An 18,314-nucleotide genomic window follows, 5' to 3' on the forward strand; every position below is an offset into this window, starting at 1 on the left:
CTATCTCATCTGCATACTGCACCTCAAAAGCAGAGTGCTGTTTTTCACTGGTATGTGGACAACATCCAGCTCTATCTCCCCAGCACTTTTCTCAACAACTTCAACAAATGTTGTTGTTGTCGATTAGATTTAAAAGGATTAGCAACCAAGTTTAAATCATTTTGAACAAAGGGAATAGTTAGGCAAGCCAAAATTCAAAATCTCCAAACTACCTTGGGCTCTTGATGATCAACTGAAGTGCACACAACTACAAACTCCAGCATGCATGCAATGCACTATACAATGAAGCAACATAGGCTCAGGAATTTAGCAAGTGGCAACTGCAGACGGTGTAGGTAGTGCCAATGATTGGTGGTGAGAGTGATGACTCGCAACAAACAAAATGGAACTCACAAAGCATTGGCACGTTAGTGGAGAGATTTGGAACACGATTTGCCTGATTATTTCCGTTCTCTAATATGAAATGAGCCTGGATTACAAGTGCATCAATAATCTTAAAAGCATAGGGATATTTTAAAGTAACACCTAGTGGCACTAGATGCTAGATTAATTGCATGCAGTGCCAAAAGAAGTCTACATTTTATTTACACAAGATGATTACCAGCACAGTCTTTTTTATTAAACATAAACGACTAGGCAATTAGCATTCATACCCTTCAACCTTTTCCTTTGCATGGGCATATAGAATAGAATCATAGAATTTATAGTGCAAAAGGATCGTGTCTGCACCGGCCCTTGGAAAGAGCATCCTACTTGAGCCCACAGGTCCACCCTTTCTTTTAATCTCCATAACTTTAGTCATCCAGGTAACCCCTAGCTTTAGAAGCCTGTCATTTTGACTTCCGGTGGTGGCCGTGGAGTAAGTGGTCGCATTAGGTTATATATATTATATATTTATACTTCTAAGTTCTAATACATACAGGAAATAGTCTTGAATGGTAATATCAAATAATATCATTGTAGATATAAATCATTTTCTGTCGCATGATCAAATAAGAGTAAAAATGCAAATAAAATGAAAGAAAATGTCCTACTTAGAACTTCATCAGGAGGATTCAGCAATTACTAGTGTGCTTCAGTAAACACACCACATCATTAAAAATTCCATTCAACCGTGAAGGTTTGCAGCATAGGAAGCTATTCAATGCATTACATCTGTGTCAGTTCTCAAATGACTATCCGCCAAATTTCATTCTCTCCCTCGCACCCTCCCCACTAAATATTTATTCACTCTCCTCTTAAGAGGTATTTATTGTGTCTACGATTTTGGACATAGTTTTTGATATTCAAGTAGCATATTGATTAATAAAATTCTTAACTTCTCCCTTTTGCTTTTGAGGTGATGGCTTTAAATCACACATTCTAGATATTCACTCACCAACCAGTGGAAACAGGTTTTCCCGACTGACCTCAGCTAAACCTCGCATAAGCTTGACACTTCTGCTCGGCCTGCTCTGCTCTTAACCTTCTCTGTTCTAATGAAAAAAACTCCATTTTCTCTAGTCTCTCCTCCTGATTAAAACGTCTGATATCAGCGGAGGTGAACGTCTGCTGCACCATCTCCGTACCTTTGATATTCCTCCTAAAGAAACACGAAGCAATCTTTCAATTGAAATCTTGTTAGCTATTAATTGCAAAACTGGCCATATATGCTATATCCACCTGCTGCCAATTCAGATACACTGCATGGGTTTTATGCTTGCATACAGGATCGTCTGCCAGGCAAATAAAATAAATCCCACCCAATAACTATTGAAGATCCACAAGCAACAAGTTTTAAAACTTATTAGGTTCAAAGTTGCATTGTACATTAGTTACTGTGCTATTATCACTAGGATAAACAATCTGAAAGACTGAAATTTACATGGCTCATGGGAGTTTCTACAGGAGGAGAAGCAATATTCAAAGTTTCTTTTCATAAATGTAGAATTAGATTATTAAACTGGTCTACAGGAGAATTTCTATACTTTAGAAAATGTAATTATCCACAAAGTATTCTTCGAGATGAATGCTTATAATTGCAAGTGGACCTTTCCCCCCTACCTGTGTGGCCAACTGTCTTCAGAGTAAGATGCTGAAGGTGGGGGCATAGATTTGGAAGGCCCTGATGGTGGCACTGCTGAAGATCAGGAAGAGGTGGGTGGACACCTTTGTGTTGAGGATTATGTTGCATGAATACCGAAACAGGCCACTGGCCCAACCAGCCTGAGCTCGTATTTATCCTCCAAATGAACAGTAATCTTAATCTTACGTGTTGCCCTGCTCCCTTCCGTCCCACCTATTATTATCAACCTCTTATTAAATGTTGGTATCGTCTTTGTTTCAACCACTAACTCTGGTGGTGCAGTCCACAGTTTCACAACGCTGATTGTAACGGATGCATGGATGAAAGACTTCTTAAAATGCGTACTCGGTCTGCATTTTCACAGTGGAAAGAGAAGTACCAGCATTACAATAAAATCTAAAAATAAGTTGAAGAAACTTAGTGGATGCAGTAAGTAAATAACAATGGAACACAAAAGTGGCAAACCTACAACACCTTTTGGTTTCCAACTCAGGGTGTTGAAATAAATTGCTGAGGAAATTGTAGATGTGCTGATCTTAATTTCACAAATGTCATGTGGGAGTACCTTTAAGAAATGGGTGTTTATAAATGGGTGTGTATATCATTATCTGTAGTGAGAGTACCTTTAGGAAATGGGTGTTTATTACAGCAGTGATGTCAGAGAGTGGGCAGAGCTGGGCTGCCTGTCAGACTTTTACTTTCGTTGTAGGCTGTTTGCTGCAGGGTGTGTTTTAGTTTCGTTTTCAGAGCTGGATAGCTGCAGTCACAGCCAGAAGGTGTATGAGTCTCTCTCTGTAATCTAAAGAATGTAAATCGATCCTTTGGTGATTTAAAACTAATAACTGCTCTGAGTAGTGACTTTAACCCGATGTGCTTCTGCTGAAAGGATTTTTTAAAAAGTCTTCTGGATGTTGATAGGACAGCTTATATATCAACTTAAAACAGGACAACATTTAGAAGCCAGAGAAAATATTCCGAAAAGGTTGTTTGTAATAGATCATTTTCAGAAAAAATTCCAGAGCTTTGGAACTGAAACTGAAAAATCCTTGAAGTGAATCAAGCAGAGGCAATTAAACTGCCCAATGAAACATGTCCAAGTTTTTCAAAGATTTTGACTGATCATCAGGTTGCTTGAACTGCTATAGAACTGTAAATAATACTTACAGGCTAATGAGCTATATGAAGCCACTTGTCGGAATGTGTCCCCTGTTCCTCGGAAATGCTAATCCCAAGAAACTGTTAAATTAAAGCGAAACCTGCTGTGATAACCAGGGTCTCCCTCATCGAAACACACCTTTGTAGGTTAGTGAACCCAGGATACGAGTCTGTTGCAATATGCAAACTGCCACAAATTTGGGAAGAGGTTTGCAGTATTCAGTGTTACACGTGTGTGTTTAGCAGCAACAGGAGTAGCAGAACTGCACAGTATGGAGCTCCACAGGAATAGAGTATAAGGGAATTGGATGAACTAAAACTGGACAACTAAGCAAAAGGAACAGCCATAACAGAAGCAGCAACTTTACAGAAGAATCAATTTTTAAGATTTTTAAACAGCGTTATGTGCAACTCAGAAGTTACAGGAACAGTATTTGAGTATTGTTCTGGTGTAGCTTAAAAGCAAGATGGGTACCGACTTGTAGGTTTATTGCTTATGGAATAAAATAATAAAAGGCAGTTGTGGGCCATGACCATTTTCTCCACCCAGACTGGTTCAGACTGAACATTAGAGTTAGGAGTGTATAAGACCCAGCCTCTGTCTTTGATAATTCATTTTTAAAATGTATTTGCAGCAGATGCAGTAATCCTGGGGGAGATCCTCTCAGGACTCAAAGTCAGTATCAAACCTTCTAAGTGAAGCATTCAGAGTATCCCTGCAGCACTTTGACTGCCCTGAGAACACAACCCAGACTCAAGCTCTCAAGAGAATATTTGCTTTGGTGAGTGAGTGTCTGGCATTTTGGCTACATGACAAGCCCAATTCAGTTGTGACTGTCTCAATATGGTAAGGATACTTGGAATGTTTGCTTGGGTGATCGCCTCAATGGTATTTTGTCCAACCATCCAATTTTCAGAAGCTGCCAAAGGCAGTGAAAGTGGTTGAACTTTATGGCAAGGTGCTGGTACACAGTCCACATCTGACATGCGTAAAGCTGAATGGGCAGGATTATTGCTCTGTAGACTTCCAGTTTGTTAGGCAGACTTGCTCATCCTCCTCAAACCAATGTTCAAAGCCTGCTCTTGCTTTGGCAATTTTTGCATGTGCCCCGCCATCAATATGCATAGTTTGAATGTTATACTAATTATGGAGAGTGCCAAGGCCTGATGGCTGAATCCCTACCAATCGTCAATCCTATTATGGACAGGTAGATTTGAGAAGACAAGGCCTAATGACTATTCCTTCACACTGCTTCCATCTTCGACTGATATTAGCATATTACCTTCAGCATTCCCTCGATGTTTTTCTGCCAACCCAACCATTCTTTTTTCGCAAATCCTCTTCTCATTTTCCTTACATTTTTTTCACTGAACTCAATATGGAGGTCACTGATGCCAGCTTTAATAGCTTGCTACCGTAGTTTTCGGACATGCACTTATGTACAGTTTTGGTTCTAATTCCACATTCTGCCCAACTTGGACCTTGGTTACAAGGGATGTAAAAATGGGAATGTTGGCATTTTCCTGGATTAATGCTCACACAAGTCAAAAACAATCTCCTGCACTCGCTCAATGTTTTGATTTATTAATGGGTACACAATGCCATTTTCAAAGAAAATGACCTCTTAATGAATGAAGCTGGATTAAATTTAATGAAATGCATTCCCTATGAATTTAAGCGGTTTCTGCTTGTGCAGCCTTGTCAACTTCCAATTCAAATAAGCTTCACATGTGCATGATGTTATAAGGGATTCCACTGATAGAATTGTTACAGTGTACAAAAAACATGTAGCGCAAGATAAAGATGGTATAATCCTTCACTTACAATTTGATAGTTGGATAACCTCGGACTCCAAACTCAGAGGCAATACCTGTGGAGGGGAAAAAAATCAACAGGTTAGAAACCACCAAAACTGCAACTCTAGTTTACAAATGGCTTCTTTAAATGCTTGCACATTATTTTAATCAGCTAGTTTGAAAAGGATCATTCACTTACACTTTTTCAAAACTAATATAGTTGGATTTGATTTGACATGTGTGCCGAGGTACAGTGAAAAGAATTGTTCTGCGTACAGTTCAGACAAATCATTCCATGGATGAAAAACATAGGACATACGATAGATACACAAAGTAAATACATAGGCATAGACATTGGGTAAAGTATATGGAGTGTAGTACTACTCAGTAGAGTAGTACTGTTGTATAGTTAACCACTATACAATAGCACTGTGAGTACTTTCACAGCTAGGTTCTGTACGTCCTCCCGATAACTTTAAAACCTTGTAGTTAAAAATAAATCCTTGTGTAGGAAGGTGGAGGCACAAATTCAACGTGACTGCAATCAATCAGAAACCATAATACTGAGTTCCTAATGCAGGTATGTATATCAAATCTACAGTGGCTGGTGCAAGTGTACCAAACTGTTACTAGATGGAGAGTTGTTTTTGACCTGCACAAACATCCATAAAGGATCTTGACCGCTATGCTTTTCAACCAGCTTGTTGTGGATGTCAGCAATTGTGAATCAGTGCCTCCAACACAAAATGTAATATTGCTAATGAAAATGAAGGGAAAGGAACACACAGCAGTGAATGAAGTCAAGCTCTGTCTACTTTTTCTTCCCCATATAGCCATTTTTAGGTTCACAGAAAACAAATTTTCCCATGCTCCTGGCAGTTAAAATGTTTTCAATAGGTTTGCATTAGTTAATGCTGGGTTGACTATTAAGAAAACATTTTATCCAAGGAGACAGTGAGGGAGTGGGCCTAGGTAGGGTGCTCTTTCGGAGGGTTGGTGCAGACTCAATGGGCTGAATTCCCTCCTTCTGCACTAAAGGGATTACATGGAAACTATGTATACATTGGCACAATTTCTCTAGCGCAAACTCAAATTCTGAGGTCGAATGAGCAAATCCAACAACCTTGATAGTTTTTTGGACTGTACAATTAAAATACATTTTGACTTGAGATTTGTAACTTACTCAAGAAGCAAACAGGTCTGCTAGCATTCAGATTGTAGAGTTTAAGAACTCATTTGCAGCTAACCAATCAAATTAAATTGATTATAAATCCAAATCCACTCAGGATGGTTTTCATTTCCTAATATATGGTCAATAAAAATAGACATGCTTGAGTTAGAGAGGACATCATTTCCTGTATCCTGCCCATTAATTAGTTTCCCATTGTTCATTTTTTTGCTCCCCCCTCTTTTGATTTCAACACTTCCAACCTTTATTGTTCCCTTTCATATGCACTCAAAATGATCATGGGAGGTGGGTGCAAGAACTATGCAATGCCATTTCATCCTTTTAGCACTCTGATCAAGTTACCAACATGCCACCACTACCCATAAGAGACACAAATCTATCAAATTAGTAAAAGTTGCAGGGCTTTCATAATGGAAGAATTATGCTGATAAAAATACGCAGTTTTAACCCAGCGTAGTTTTACAATTGCCATCACAGAATCATTTTTCTTTGAAGTGACAAACCAACTTCCCCATTTAGCTCAGGAAAACATCCAATGGAACTGCTCATTTCATCTAATGTGAAACTGCTTTGGTTATTAGGGCACTTTTGCCCACTGGTACAGATACAGTGTGTGTTCATATCACACTGAGCCAATAGATTTTGGAGCAGTTTTGAGGCTTTTCACAATATTACTTGAGGATTGAGTCATTAATCCTTATGTACAGAGAAAATAATCATCTGGCCAGAGCTTGGAGCATAACCTAACAGATGTTTAAAGTTAGACGTGCCAGAATAAAGTTGGCATGTGGAATTTTCAGCATATCCTGTACGCAAAGATTTGATTTCCACTGAGCTGAAAAGGTGTTGAAAATTACACCCAACTACTGACAGCTTCTAAGCTCATCCTACCAAACTGCACCTAAGGAATGAGAGGGTACAGAGTAGATAAGCCCTAACTTAAATGCACACGTTGACTCATTATACAATTCCCTGGTTAACCCACACACACACACACACACAGTGAAGCCTATTGACTTAAGCAACAGCAAATTAAATTCCATTGAGAATACTGTCTAGTGCATCTGTGTCCAATCTTAATTGCAGCATTGAACATTTTATGGAACAGTTTTAAAAAACAACAATTCTCAAAAGACCAACTTGGAATGGAAGCAGAAAATATCGATCTTTTTAAAAAATGGAAGAATTTAACTGCAGTCAACCGCAAAGTGTTTAAAGCAGACAATTAGTTTAAATTTGTACATTTAGAATTTGCCATAATTAGGGTCTATTCCCCATGATTCAACGTTGCTTAATTCAAATTATCTGATTTCCAAAAGCAGTAATTTCCTACTTTGTTGTGCTATTTACATCGTTTGCTTCAAGTTATTGGTTGATTCAAATTTAGTTTTAAAAAAAATATCAGTAGCCAGTGTAGTCTAGGTCACCAGAAACAGAAATGAATTAAAGTGAGAAGGCTCATGACAAGGGAAAGGAATGGAACTCAAGGGGCGATATTCTCCGACTGGCGCCCAAAACGGCACCAATCAGACGGGCATCGCGCCGCCCCAAAGGTGCGGAATGCTCCGCATCTTTGGGGGCCGAGCCCCAACATTGAGGGGCTAGGCCGGAGCCGGAGGAATTTCCACCCCGCCAGCTGGCGGAAACGGCCTTTGTTGCCCCGCCAGCTGGCGCGGAAATGACATCCCCAGGCGGCGCATGCGCGGGAGCGTCAGCGGCCGCTGACAGTTTCCCACGCATGCGCAGTGGAGGGAGTCTCTTCCGCCTCCGCCATGGTGGAGACCGTGGCGGAGGCGGAAAGGAAAGAGTGCCCCCACGGCACAGGCCCGCCCGCGGATCGGTGGGCCCCGATCGCGGGCCAGGCCACCGTGGGGGCACCCCCCGGAGCCAGATCGCCCTGCGACCCCCCCAGGACCCCGGAGCCCACCCACGTCGCCTTGTCCCGCCGTTCAAAAGGTGATTTAATCCACGCTGGTGGGACAGGCAATTTATCGGCGGGACTTCGGCCCAGCCGGGCCAGAGAATCGAGCAGGGGGGGGGGGGGGGGGACCAAACGGCGTGGCGCGATTCCCGCCCCCACCGAATCTCCGGTGCCGGAGACTTCGGCAACCGGCGGGGGCGGGATTCACGCCAGCCCCTGGCGATTCTCCGACACGGCGGGGGGGGGGAGGGGGGGGGGGTGTCGGAGAATGACGCCCAAGGTTTCCACCTCTTAAAAGACAATCTAGCATTTTGGCGCGACTGGTTACAAAGCAGTATTAACAAAACTGAAGGAAATTTCCATAGCTGTGGCTTAATTCTCTCTTTCTTGAAATAGAGCTCAAGTGCACAGGCTGCAAATGAAGTAATCATAGTTCCAAAGTATGAACGTGCAGACTGAGGAGCTGCTGCAATATTATCAACAGTTTTGGGATCACGCAACTGAATTCGCGGTGAAATCGCTGGACTCGCTGCTGAATTGGCTAAAAGATATAATTTGGACAACACAGAAACAAAATGAAATTAAAAAATAAATCTCTACCTCACATGGGTACAGATTAAGAAAAAACATCAACAGATGTACAGGAAATCAGAGCCAGTATCTTACTAAGTAAATAACCGCACTTAACGTCCAGATGATTCACTTGGTAAACTAGTGGCTAATTTTTACAAAGTGATTAGCAGTTTCCAAAAAAATCTGCAATTTGCTGAAATAGAACTTGAATTACTCATTCATTCTGTTTTATAAACCACACCCCTCTTCCAATTCTATCAATGCGGAATTGATGCAAGCTTCCATTTCAAGTATGGTCACAGATGACTCCAATTGTGCACACATTGAACATTTATAGCATGGTTCACCTAGTCATTCATATTATTTAGGTGACTGACTTGGGATTGTAATTTTCAAAATGTAAATGTTTCCAAAGACTAATTAAGCTTCTGTCATTCGACATATTGCTGAAGCACAATTCACGCAATGTAATCTACAGAAGGGGTTAGTGCATGGACTGTGAATATGGGAAACGGTTAACAGAAAGAAAAAATACATTCAACCCTCGATCATTTCAGCAAAGGAAGCGTGATTTGAACAATCATGGGCTCTCTTTGGCTATTTAATTGCTTGAGGAGCTGAAGGAGCAAATGATAACCTTAAAAATTCCAAATTCTCTCTTAGCACACCTGTAGCAGTTGGTCAAAAAATTCAGATTTTTAAACCGTGACACAGTTTATGTTCGCATTAAAATGTTGTGGCGTACAAGAAACAATTCTCTCCCATTAAAAGAAAGCTCCACAGAGAGTTGGATGTTTTCAATTCATTCCACACAATATTAAAATAGTACAATTAGCAGGTGTCACAACAGCACCCCCACAGATGAAATTTCTACGATTCAAACAAGAGAATTAATTTACATGGGAGTATATGATTCACTGTATCTGTTTTTTAACTCAATATTTGCCGTTACTTTTTAAAGGTGTGACTCACAAAAACATTGGCATCTGATGAGAGTTTCATGCACACATCTAATCTCATCCACTCGGCATTTTTGAGACCCCAAATATATCAATCACAATTTAAAATTTAATTGCCCCCTCAACATATGCCTCATGAACCCCTTGCAGAATCTTAAAATAATTAATTATTTTGTTAATCTTTTCCAAACTTAAGAGCCTTAAATGCCAAACCCATGCTTAGAACTTTCTCCAACAAAGCAATGCCATTCTGAAGTTATGGTATCCAAGCAGGAAGACAATACCAATAAATTATAAACAGTTCAATTCATTTTATTTTGCCACATATCCTTATCCATCAATCACAGCTAGCAATAGCTGGAATAGCCTCTCGACCCAGCCTACTGAGTCTGATGTCCTCCAAGGAACTTGGCTCCCACCTACTTCATAGCTACATTCCGCCCCTTGGAGACATCATTCAAAACACAGTGTTAGTGTTTACATGAACGCTGTAGGAACCCAGCTTTTGCCTCATCACGACTTCTCTCAATTCTTCCAGTATCACTAAATTATCAGACTGCTTGCCCAACATCCAGTACTGGGTGAGCAAATAATGCCCCCAGTGAAATAGTAGAAAGGCCAAAGCTATAGTTTTTGATTCCTGCTACAAATGCCATTACTTAGCTACTGACTTCACCCCTCTCTCTGGAGACCCGGACCCTGACATGAGCTTCTGAACACAGATTCACGCCATCACCAAGATCATCCATTTCCATCTCTGTAACATTGCTCAACTCCCGGGTGGATCCATGTCCATTTGTTTTGGTCATGTCCGAGGTTTTGCACAGATTTGCGGACGTAATGTCAAAGACTTTAGGGTAGAGGTAGCCCCGAGTCCAGGGGTGGCGATATTTGGAGTGTCGGAGGATTCGGGAGTACAGGCCAACGTGTTTGCCTTTGCCTTGCTGATAGCCCAGAGACTGATTCTGTTGCGCTGGTAGGACTCCTGTACTAGGCTGGGGTATGGGTGAGCGATTTGGCAAAGTTTTTGCATTTGGAGAAGATCAAGTTCGCCATTCGAGATGTGGAGGAGGGGTTTACCTCAAGGTGGGTGCTGTTCATCGACTTCTTTAAGGAGTATTGAGTCGTCTGTATGGGAGGGAGGGTTGTCTTTTTCTGTTTGGGCTGAGGGGGGTTTGGTAAACAACTAAAAAAGGGGGGGGGGCTTTTGTATTTCTTGGTTATGTATATTTTGAAAATGCCTTTAATAAAATTTTTTTTTTTTTTTTTTTTTAAAAGACATTGCTCAACTCCCCCCACCTCAGCTCATCTGGGTCTGAAAACCTCATCTATACCTCTGCTACTTCAAGCTTTCATTATTCCAATGCACTCCTGGCTGACCTCCCGAATGTTTCAGTAAGATTACCTCTGAACTTGGCCATCCAAACATCTGCTGCCTATGTGCACCAAAGTCCATTCACCCATCACCCATGCTCACGGGCTTCTACTGGCTCCAAGTTAAGCAGCGTCAAGATATTAAAATTTATCATCACCATTTTCGAATCCCTTCTCGATCTTCAACCCCCCTCCATCTCTGTAATTTCCTCCAGCCTCACAATCCTCCTCCACCTTTAGCCTCCTGAACATGCCAGTTTTAATTGCTCCACCACTGGCAACTGTACCTTCAGCTGGCAAGGCCCAAGATGTTGAATTCTCTCTCCAAACCTCTACGGCTCACTTTTCTCCATTTAAGACACTCATACGAATGAGGAGGAATAGGCCATTTGGCCCTCGAGCCTGCTCCACCATTTGATAACATTATGACTGATTGGATCGTGGTCTTTACTTTCCTGTTTATACCCTATACTTATTGACTTCCTTGTCAGTTAAGAATCTAACTCAGTTTTGTGGCGACTAGGGGCTTTTCACAGTAACTTCATTGCAATTTAAGCCTACTTGTGACAATAAAGATTATTATTATATAAATATATTCAACGTCCTTGCCTCCACTTCCACAGACTAAATGACAATTTGAGAGAACATATTTCACCTAATCTCTCTATTAAATGGGAGATTCCTGGGCAGGATTCTCCGTCCCGCTGCACCCGTTTTCTGGTGCGGCGCGCCCCCACTGGCAATGGGATCCTCCGTCCCATCAGCCGGCCAATGGGGTTTCCCCATTGTGGGCATCCCCACACCATCAGGAAATCTGTGGGCATGAGTGCGCTGCCGGCGAAGTGGAGGATCCAACTAATGGAGAATCCAGCCGCCTATTTTTAATCTGGATGCCCAGTTTTCGTCTCTAGCACAAAGGGAAATATCCTTTTGGCATCCGCCCTGTCAACTCCCCTCAGAATTCTAAATGTTTCAATAAGATCACCTATCATTCTTCTAAACTCCAATAGATACATGCCCAACCTGTCCAACCTTTCCTCATAAGATAATGCCTTCATCCCAGGAATCAGTCAAGTGAACCTTCACTGTACTGCTTCAAATGTAATTATATCGCTTAAGTAATGAAACTAAAGGGGTACACAGTTCTCCATCAATGCCCTGTAAACTGTAGCAAAATTTCCTTACTTATATTTTCCATTCATATTGCAATAAAGGCAAACATTCATTTTGCCTTTCTCATCACTTGCCGCACCTGCACATGAACTTCTTGCGATTCACGTACCAGGATCCCCAGGTCTACAGTGTACAGAGATAACGTAGTCTGGAAAAGGAAGGGGTGTTTCAAAGTTTGATCAGATAAAGATTAAGGGATGGGTGAAAATTTGAAGTCCAATTGGTGCAATTTAAGATAGGAACAGGAGTAGCCTATTTATTTAGCCCATCATTCAATGGGAATATTGCTGATCTAAGGTCTAACTCTATATACCCGTCTTCTCAATATCATTGGTTAACAAAAATCTATCAATCTTAGTTTAAATTCAACAACTGATCAAGAATGATCCAAACTTCTCCCATCTTTTGTGTGCACAGATGTTTTGTAACTTCACTCTTGAAAGATGTGACTAAATTTCAGACTCTGCTAGAGTCTCCAACTAGCAGAAATTGTTTCTCTCTATCTATCCTATCTGTTCCCCTTAGTATCCCAACATCAATGAAGTTACCCCTTAACCAACTAAATTAAAGAATACAATGCCAGTTTGTGTAGTTTCTCCTCATAATTTAATAATTCTGGCAAATCTGGTGGGGCTGATTTAGCACAGTGGGCTAAACAGCTGGCTTGTAATGCAGAACAATGCTAGCAGCACGGGTTCAATTCCCGTACCGGCCTTCTCGAACAGGCGCCGGAATGTGGCGAATAGGGACTAGTGGCTTTTCACAGTAACTTAATTGAAGCCTACTTGTGACAATAAGTGATTATTATTATTAAATCTACATTGTACTCACTCTAAGATCAATATATTCTCCCCGAGGTATGGTCCTGGTACGAAGTCTTACAACACCAGGTTAAAGTCCAACAGGTTTGTTTCGATGTCACTAGCTTTCGGAGCGCTGCTCCTTCCTCAGGTGAATGAAGAGGTCTCCTGAGGAACCTGAGGATCACCTGAGGAAGGAGCAGCGCTCCGAAAGCTAGTGACATCGGAACAAACCTGTTGGACTTTAACCTGGTGTTGTAAGACTTCGTACTGTGCTCACCCCAGTCCAACGCCGGCATCTCCACATTATGGTATCCTGATCAGTGCAAGCAGAAAGCAGCTCCAACATGATATCCGCATAACAGGAAAAGAGATCAGGGAAAGTACAAAGAACATTTGTCATATTCGGCAATAATAAAGCCATAGTTAAGATCCATGTGGATTCCCATCAATGCCTTTTACCTTGAAGTGAGTGGAATTGAACAACTTTTCCTTCAATATGAGAATAATTACATCCAGACTGAGTTGGTTGGTATTGGGCAGGATCTGGTTGGGCTACAAATCAAAGTGGCGGACCAATAACCACGCTAGTGAGGGATTGAGTTTGGAGGGACTGTACGAATGCAGTAATGGGAGATGGGTTACATGGTTCTAAGCAATAAACAGCATAAACCTCAGGGTCAATGATGATTTAACAAATGTCCGCTACAAGTCAGCACGGTAGCACAGTGGTTAGCATTGTTGCTTCACAGCGCCAGGGACCTGGGTTCGATTCCCGGCTTGGGTCACTATCTGTGTGGAGTCTGCACGCTCTCCCCGTGTCTACGAGGTTTCCTCCGGGTGCTCCAGTTTCCTCCCACAAGTCCCGAAAGACGCGCTTGTTAGGTGAATTGGACATTCTGAATTCTCCCTCAGTGTACCCGAACAGGCATTGCAGTGTGGCGATAAGGGGGTTTTCACAGTAACTTCATTGCAGTGTTAATGTAAGCCTAATTGTGACATTAATAAAGATTATGATTTTAAGGCAGCAGTAAATTGCTATTATTAGTCTCGATGCTCAGAAACTGAGGGGAAGGGAGAGCATTGCCTGAAGTTCCTGACCGTGCTGGAAAACTGAAATGCGGATATCTGGTAAGGATAGGACTGCTTACAGTAAAAAGTCTGCTTAGTCTTGTCACATATACCTTTAAAAATGGTTGGTCCCATCTTTGTTGACGCTTTTGTGTTTTAAAAAAAATCTTCTTTGTGAATCCCATCTTTGAAAGGTGATTACAGCTTCTACAGTTAAATTTATAAACTGGTGTGCTATTTTCTTGTATGAAGTTAAAGTTATTTTAATCCTGTGTTAGTAATAAAGTTTGTTTTAATATTCCATATACTTATTTGTCTGTGGAATTACTCCTTTCCTCACAGTCTGACGAGTAAATTAAATATTGGGGTTTCTGTCCCGTATCCTGGTAACTGTTGGGGTCTGGTCTGGGGTCATCGTAACAATGTTGCTTGCAGGTACACATGGTTCATTGCTGGTCTTCCATTTAGATTATGGGAGTATTCCCTGCTCATTAAATACAAATGGTATGGGTGCAAGAAGAGGTTACAGTATGCAGAGCTGTGGGAACCATATGGCTCACATAATAACAGCAGGTACAGCCCCATAAATTTGCCACCAGGCATCTTTGAGATTTGGAGGGGAAAGGTTCCATATGTATGGTTAAAAATAGAAACTTGTCTACTTACTATGAAACCTGCAGTTCAACTGAATGCTGGAAACAGCTACTGTTAGCTAGGAAACTCTCATTTAACTAAACCATAAAAATCTAAACTCAATGCCATGAAGCAATTAAAGCTATAAAAGTTTCCAAGACCTCAAAGGGTGATGACATTTCTTTAAAACATTTGCTGCCACTCCCTCCCCAGAAAGAAAAGCCAGCAAAATTGTGAATAAAATGGAACTTCAATTTGGACCTGTACCAGTGATTCCTCAAATTTTACTGGCTTTTCCTTCTGGTCTCCACCCATCCACCCCGACATTTAGAACACCGAGTGAGGATAAAATCCAAATGAGGATAAACAATGTCAAATCCCCCAAAGCGTTAAAACCTTTCAAGAGCAAGTTTATACGTACAAACATACAAATTCGATGGAGTAAGCCACTTGGCCCCTTGAGACCGCTCTGCTATTCAATAAGGTCATGGCTGACCTCAATTTAACCTCAGCTTCACTTTCACCCTTTTATCAAGACTTTATCTACTTCTGCCTTAGACTCTCAACTTTCAAAGAAAAAAAATTCTGCCTTAAATGGGTGACTCTTTATTTTTAAACAATGAATTCCTAGTTCTAGATTTTCTGATCAGGATCTTGTATGTTTAAATCAAGGCGCCTCTTACTCTTCTAAATTCCAGAAGATACAAGCCTAGCCTGTCCAGCCTTTCCTCAGAAGACAAATCTTCTCTGAACTGTTTCCAACACATTTATATTCTTCTTTAAATAAGGAGACAAATACTGTACACCAGCTGTGGCCTCACCAATGCCCTGTATAACTGAAGCATAACCTTCCTACTTTAGTATTCAATTCTCCTTGCAATAAACACTAACTCTATTAGCCTTGTTAATTACTTGCTGTATCTGCATACTAACCTTTTGTGATTCATGCATTAGAACATCCAGATCCTTCCAATTCTCAAAGCCCTGCAATCTTTCACCAGATAATATGCTTCTTTTTTATTCATCCTGCCAAAATGGACAATCTTATATTTTCCCACATTATACTCCATTTGCCAGATCTTTGCCCGCTCACCTGATCTATCTATATCCTTTTGTTGTCTACTTATGTCTTCTTCACAACTGACTTTCCTATGTATCTTTGAGTCATCAGCAAATTTAGCAACCCATCAGTCCCTTCATCCAAATTGTTATAAAAATTGTAAGGCGAGTCCCCAGCACCGATCCCTGTAGCACACCACTCGTCACATTCTGCCCACTGTTTCCTATTGGCTAGGTGAGGATGTGTTTGAGGAAAACTCCAAATCCCCATAAAAGATGATCTTGGACATCCACCAAGCATAGACAAAGTCAAAGCCTCCATTTTAACACATGAAGTTTGGAAAAGCCTCAGGAGTGGACGGGATCCCAGCGGAGATTTTCAAACCACGCATGATCATCGAAGATCACCTTCTATGCATGACAACATGTTACTCCCAACACCATGGGCTTTTATTTTCACACAAAAACTTTGGTGTGGCACCTTATCAAATGCTTCTGTAAATCTAAGTACAGTACATCCAATGGTTCCCCTTTCTCCACAGCATATGGCACTCCTTGAAGATTCTTTCCCTTATACAAAACCATGTTGACCCTGCCTGACTGCCTTGAAATTTATCGAAATTCCCTGCTATAATGTCTTTAATAGTAGCTTCTTATATTTTACCTGTGACAGATGTTAAACTAGCTGGCCGAAAGTTTTCTGCTTTCTGTTGCTCTCCCTTTTTGAATAAAGGATTTACATTAGCTATTTTCCAATCTAACAGATCCTTCCCACTATTCTTGTGAATTTTGGATAATTAAAACTAATCAACTACCTCACTAGTCACTTCTTTAAAAACCCGAGGATTAAATCCATCAGGGTTTGTCAACCTGCAGTTCCAATAATTTGTTCAGTACCGCTTCCCTGGTGATTGTAATTTTCTGGAGTTTCTCCCCGTCAATTCCTGATTTACTGCTGTTTCTGGGAGGTTACTTGTATCCTCTATAGTGAAAACCGATGCAAAATACCAATTTAACTCATCTGTCTTCTCAATTTCCATTATTAATTTCCCAGACTCACTTCCTATAGGACCACTTGAACGTCCAGGTATTTCCCCCCTATATTTTGGCTTCCAGATCAATAATCCTGATCCGGAATTCCTTTAACTGCAGACACTAGGTCTGTCCTACTCGAAGGAAAATCAAGTTCCAGTGATTCAATGACGATCAGAACTCCACATTGAACAGGCTTGATTAACAGAAGGGGTGGAAGGGGGAGACTTTCTAGCAGATGTGGGGAAGGAGAGATGACTTACTAACAAGAATAGTTCTGGTGTCCCAGCAGTACATCTAATGCATGCACAAAAAGAGTAGGAAATACCAGTAGGAAAGATGAAGGCAAAGGTGCTGGAAGTGGAAGCCTGTATTTCACAACGTTAGTCCAGGGAATTCTAAAAGAAATGCAAATTTATAGAGGAGCTTTGTTTTAAAATGATAATTTGGCAAAATGTTATATACTGTACTAGGTTGGAAAGCAACAAAGTCGCCAAAATTTGAGCAACATGATACTTGGCTCCTGATTGTTTACCAGTATGTACGATTGGATGATATGTACAATTATATTTAATGTTAATATAAAGCAGATGTTCATAACCTTATTCTCTTCACATTAAAAACTGGGGAAAAATGAGCTCTAAATACATACAAGCATGCATAGGCTGTGTTACCAGATTCTGTGCAAGATACGATCAGGAGTTCCAGCAGCTTTAGCTGCCAGCTATAAATTGCACTTCATGGGTGTAGCTTAAGACTCAGTCAAAGTTAAGTAACAGCCAACACTGACATTTTTATTTTGAAAAGAACCAAATTGATTTTGTCCAGTGTCAACGAGCCACAGTTTTAGTTTTCAAGGAATAAAATGAACAAAATGCAAGATAGAATCAATCTCAATGCATCCCAAACTCCTGTAATACCACACAATATTTCACAAATTATCATGGACCAATGATTCAATACAAGACATAATAGGACACTGATGCACAGCCTCACCTGCATAAACTGTTGCATCCATCTTCCCCACTTTTATCGGAGACCCGGAGGAAAACATTTCAGCAGCTACCTCATCCCATATTGGTTCCAACTTCTTGCAGTGGCCACACCAAGGTGCATAGAACTAAAATAAACAAAACAGTTAAGCAGTGGATAATTTAATTCATTTGTGGAGGGCTTAGGGAATAATATCAGAACAACTGTTAAAATGTTAAGTAATCAAATCAAACTCACCCTCCCCAAATGTTTTTGCCCTTATCATCCCAAGTACCAATTCAAGGCACCAGCCACCTTCCATTAGGTTTTCGCAGTTACTATACTTTACAATGTACCTGGGCTGTTCACCAAGATTGGTATTACATCCAATGCCAATTTCTGACTTCATCAAACATTTGCATGCATGTATTTTCTATTGATTTTTCTACCTGCACTTGACATGTATGTACCTGCACCTCAAAATCTTTTACCACGAGGATTTGATTTTAATTTATGATTAGTTAATGATTTTAAAAGACCT

The 18,314-nt window shown here is 40.8% G+C and overlaps 1 protein-coding gene across 2 annotated transcripts in view; it reads right to left on the bottom strand.

The window, feature by feature from the left end:
- The window catches only part of LOC140385216 (protein disulfide-isomerase TMX3-like), a 169,293-nt gene that overhangs the window by 104,238 nt on the left and 46,741 nt on the right, over positions 1–18,314 (bottom strand). For both annotated transcript variants that reach the window (XM_072467123.1, XM_072467124.1), the window contains 2 exons: positions 17,798–17,921; positions 5,046–5,091 (listed from right to left, as the gene is read on the bottom strand). In XM_072467123.1, coding sequence (XP_072323224.1) covers positions 5,046–5,091; positions 17,798–17,921 — 170 coding nt within the window. The remainder of the gene's footprint in view (positions 1–5,045; positions 5,092–17,797; positions 17,922–18,314) is intronic.

Source organism: Scyliorhinus torazame, chromosome 11 (genome assembly GCF_047496885.1).
Source record: "Scyliorhinus torazame isolate Kashiwa2021f chromosome 11, sScyTor2.1, whole genome shotgun sequence".
Classification (NCBI taxonomy): Eukaryota; Metazoa; Chordata; class Chondrichthyes; order Carcharhiniformes; family Scyliorhinidae; genus Scyliorhinus; species Scyliorhinus torazame.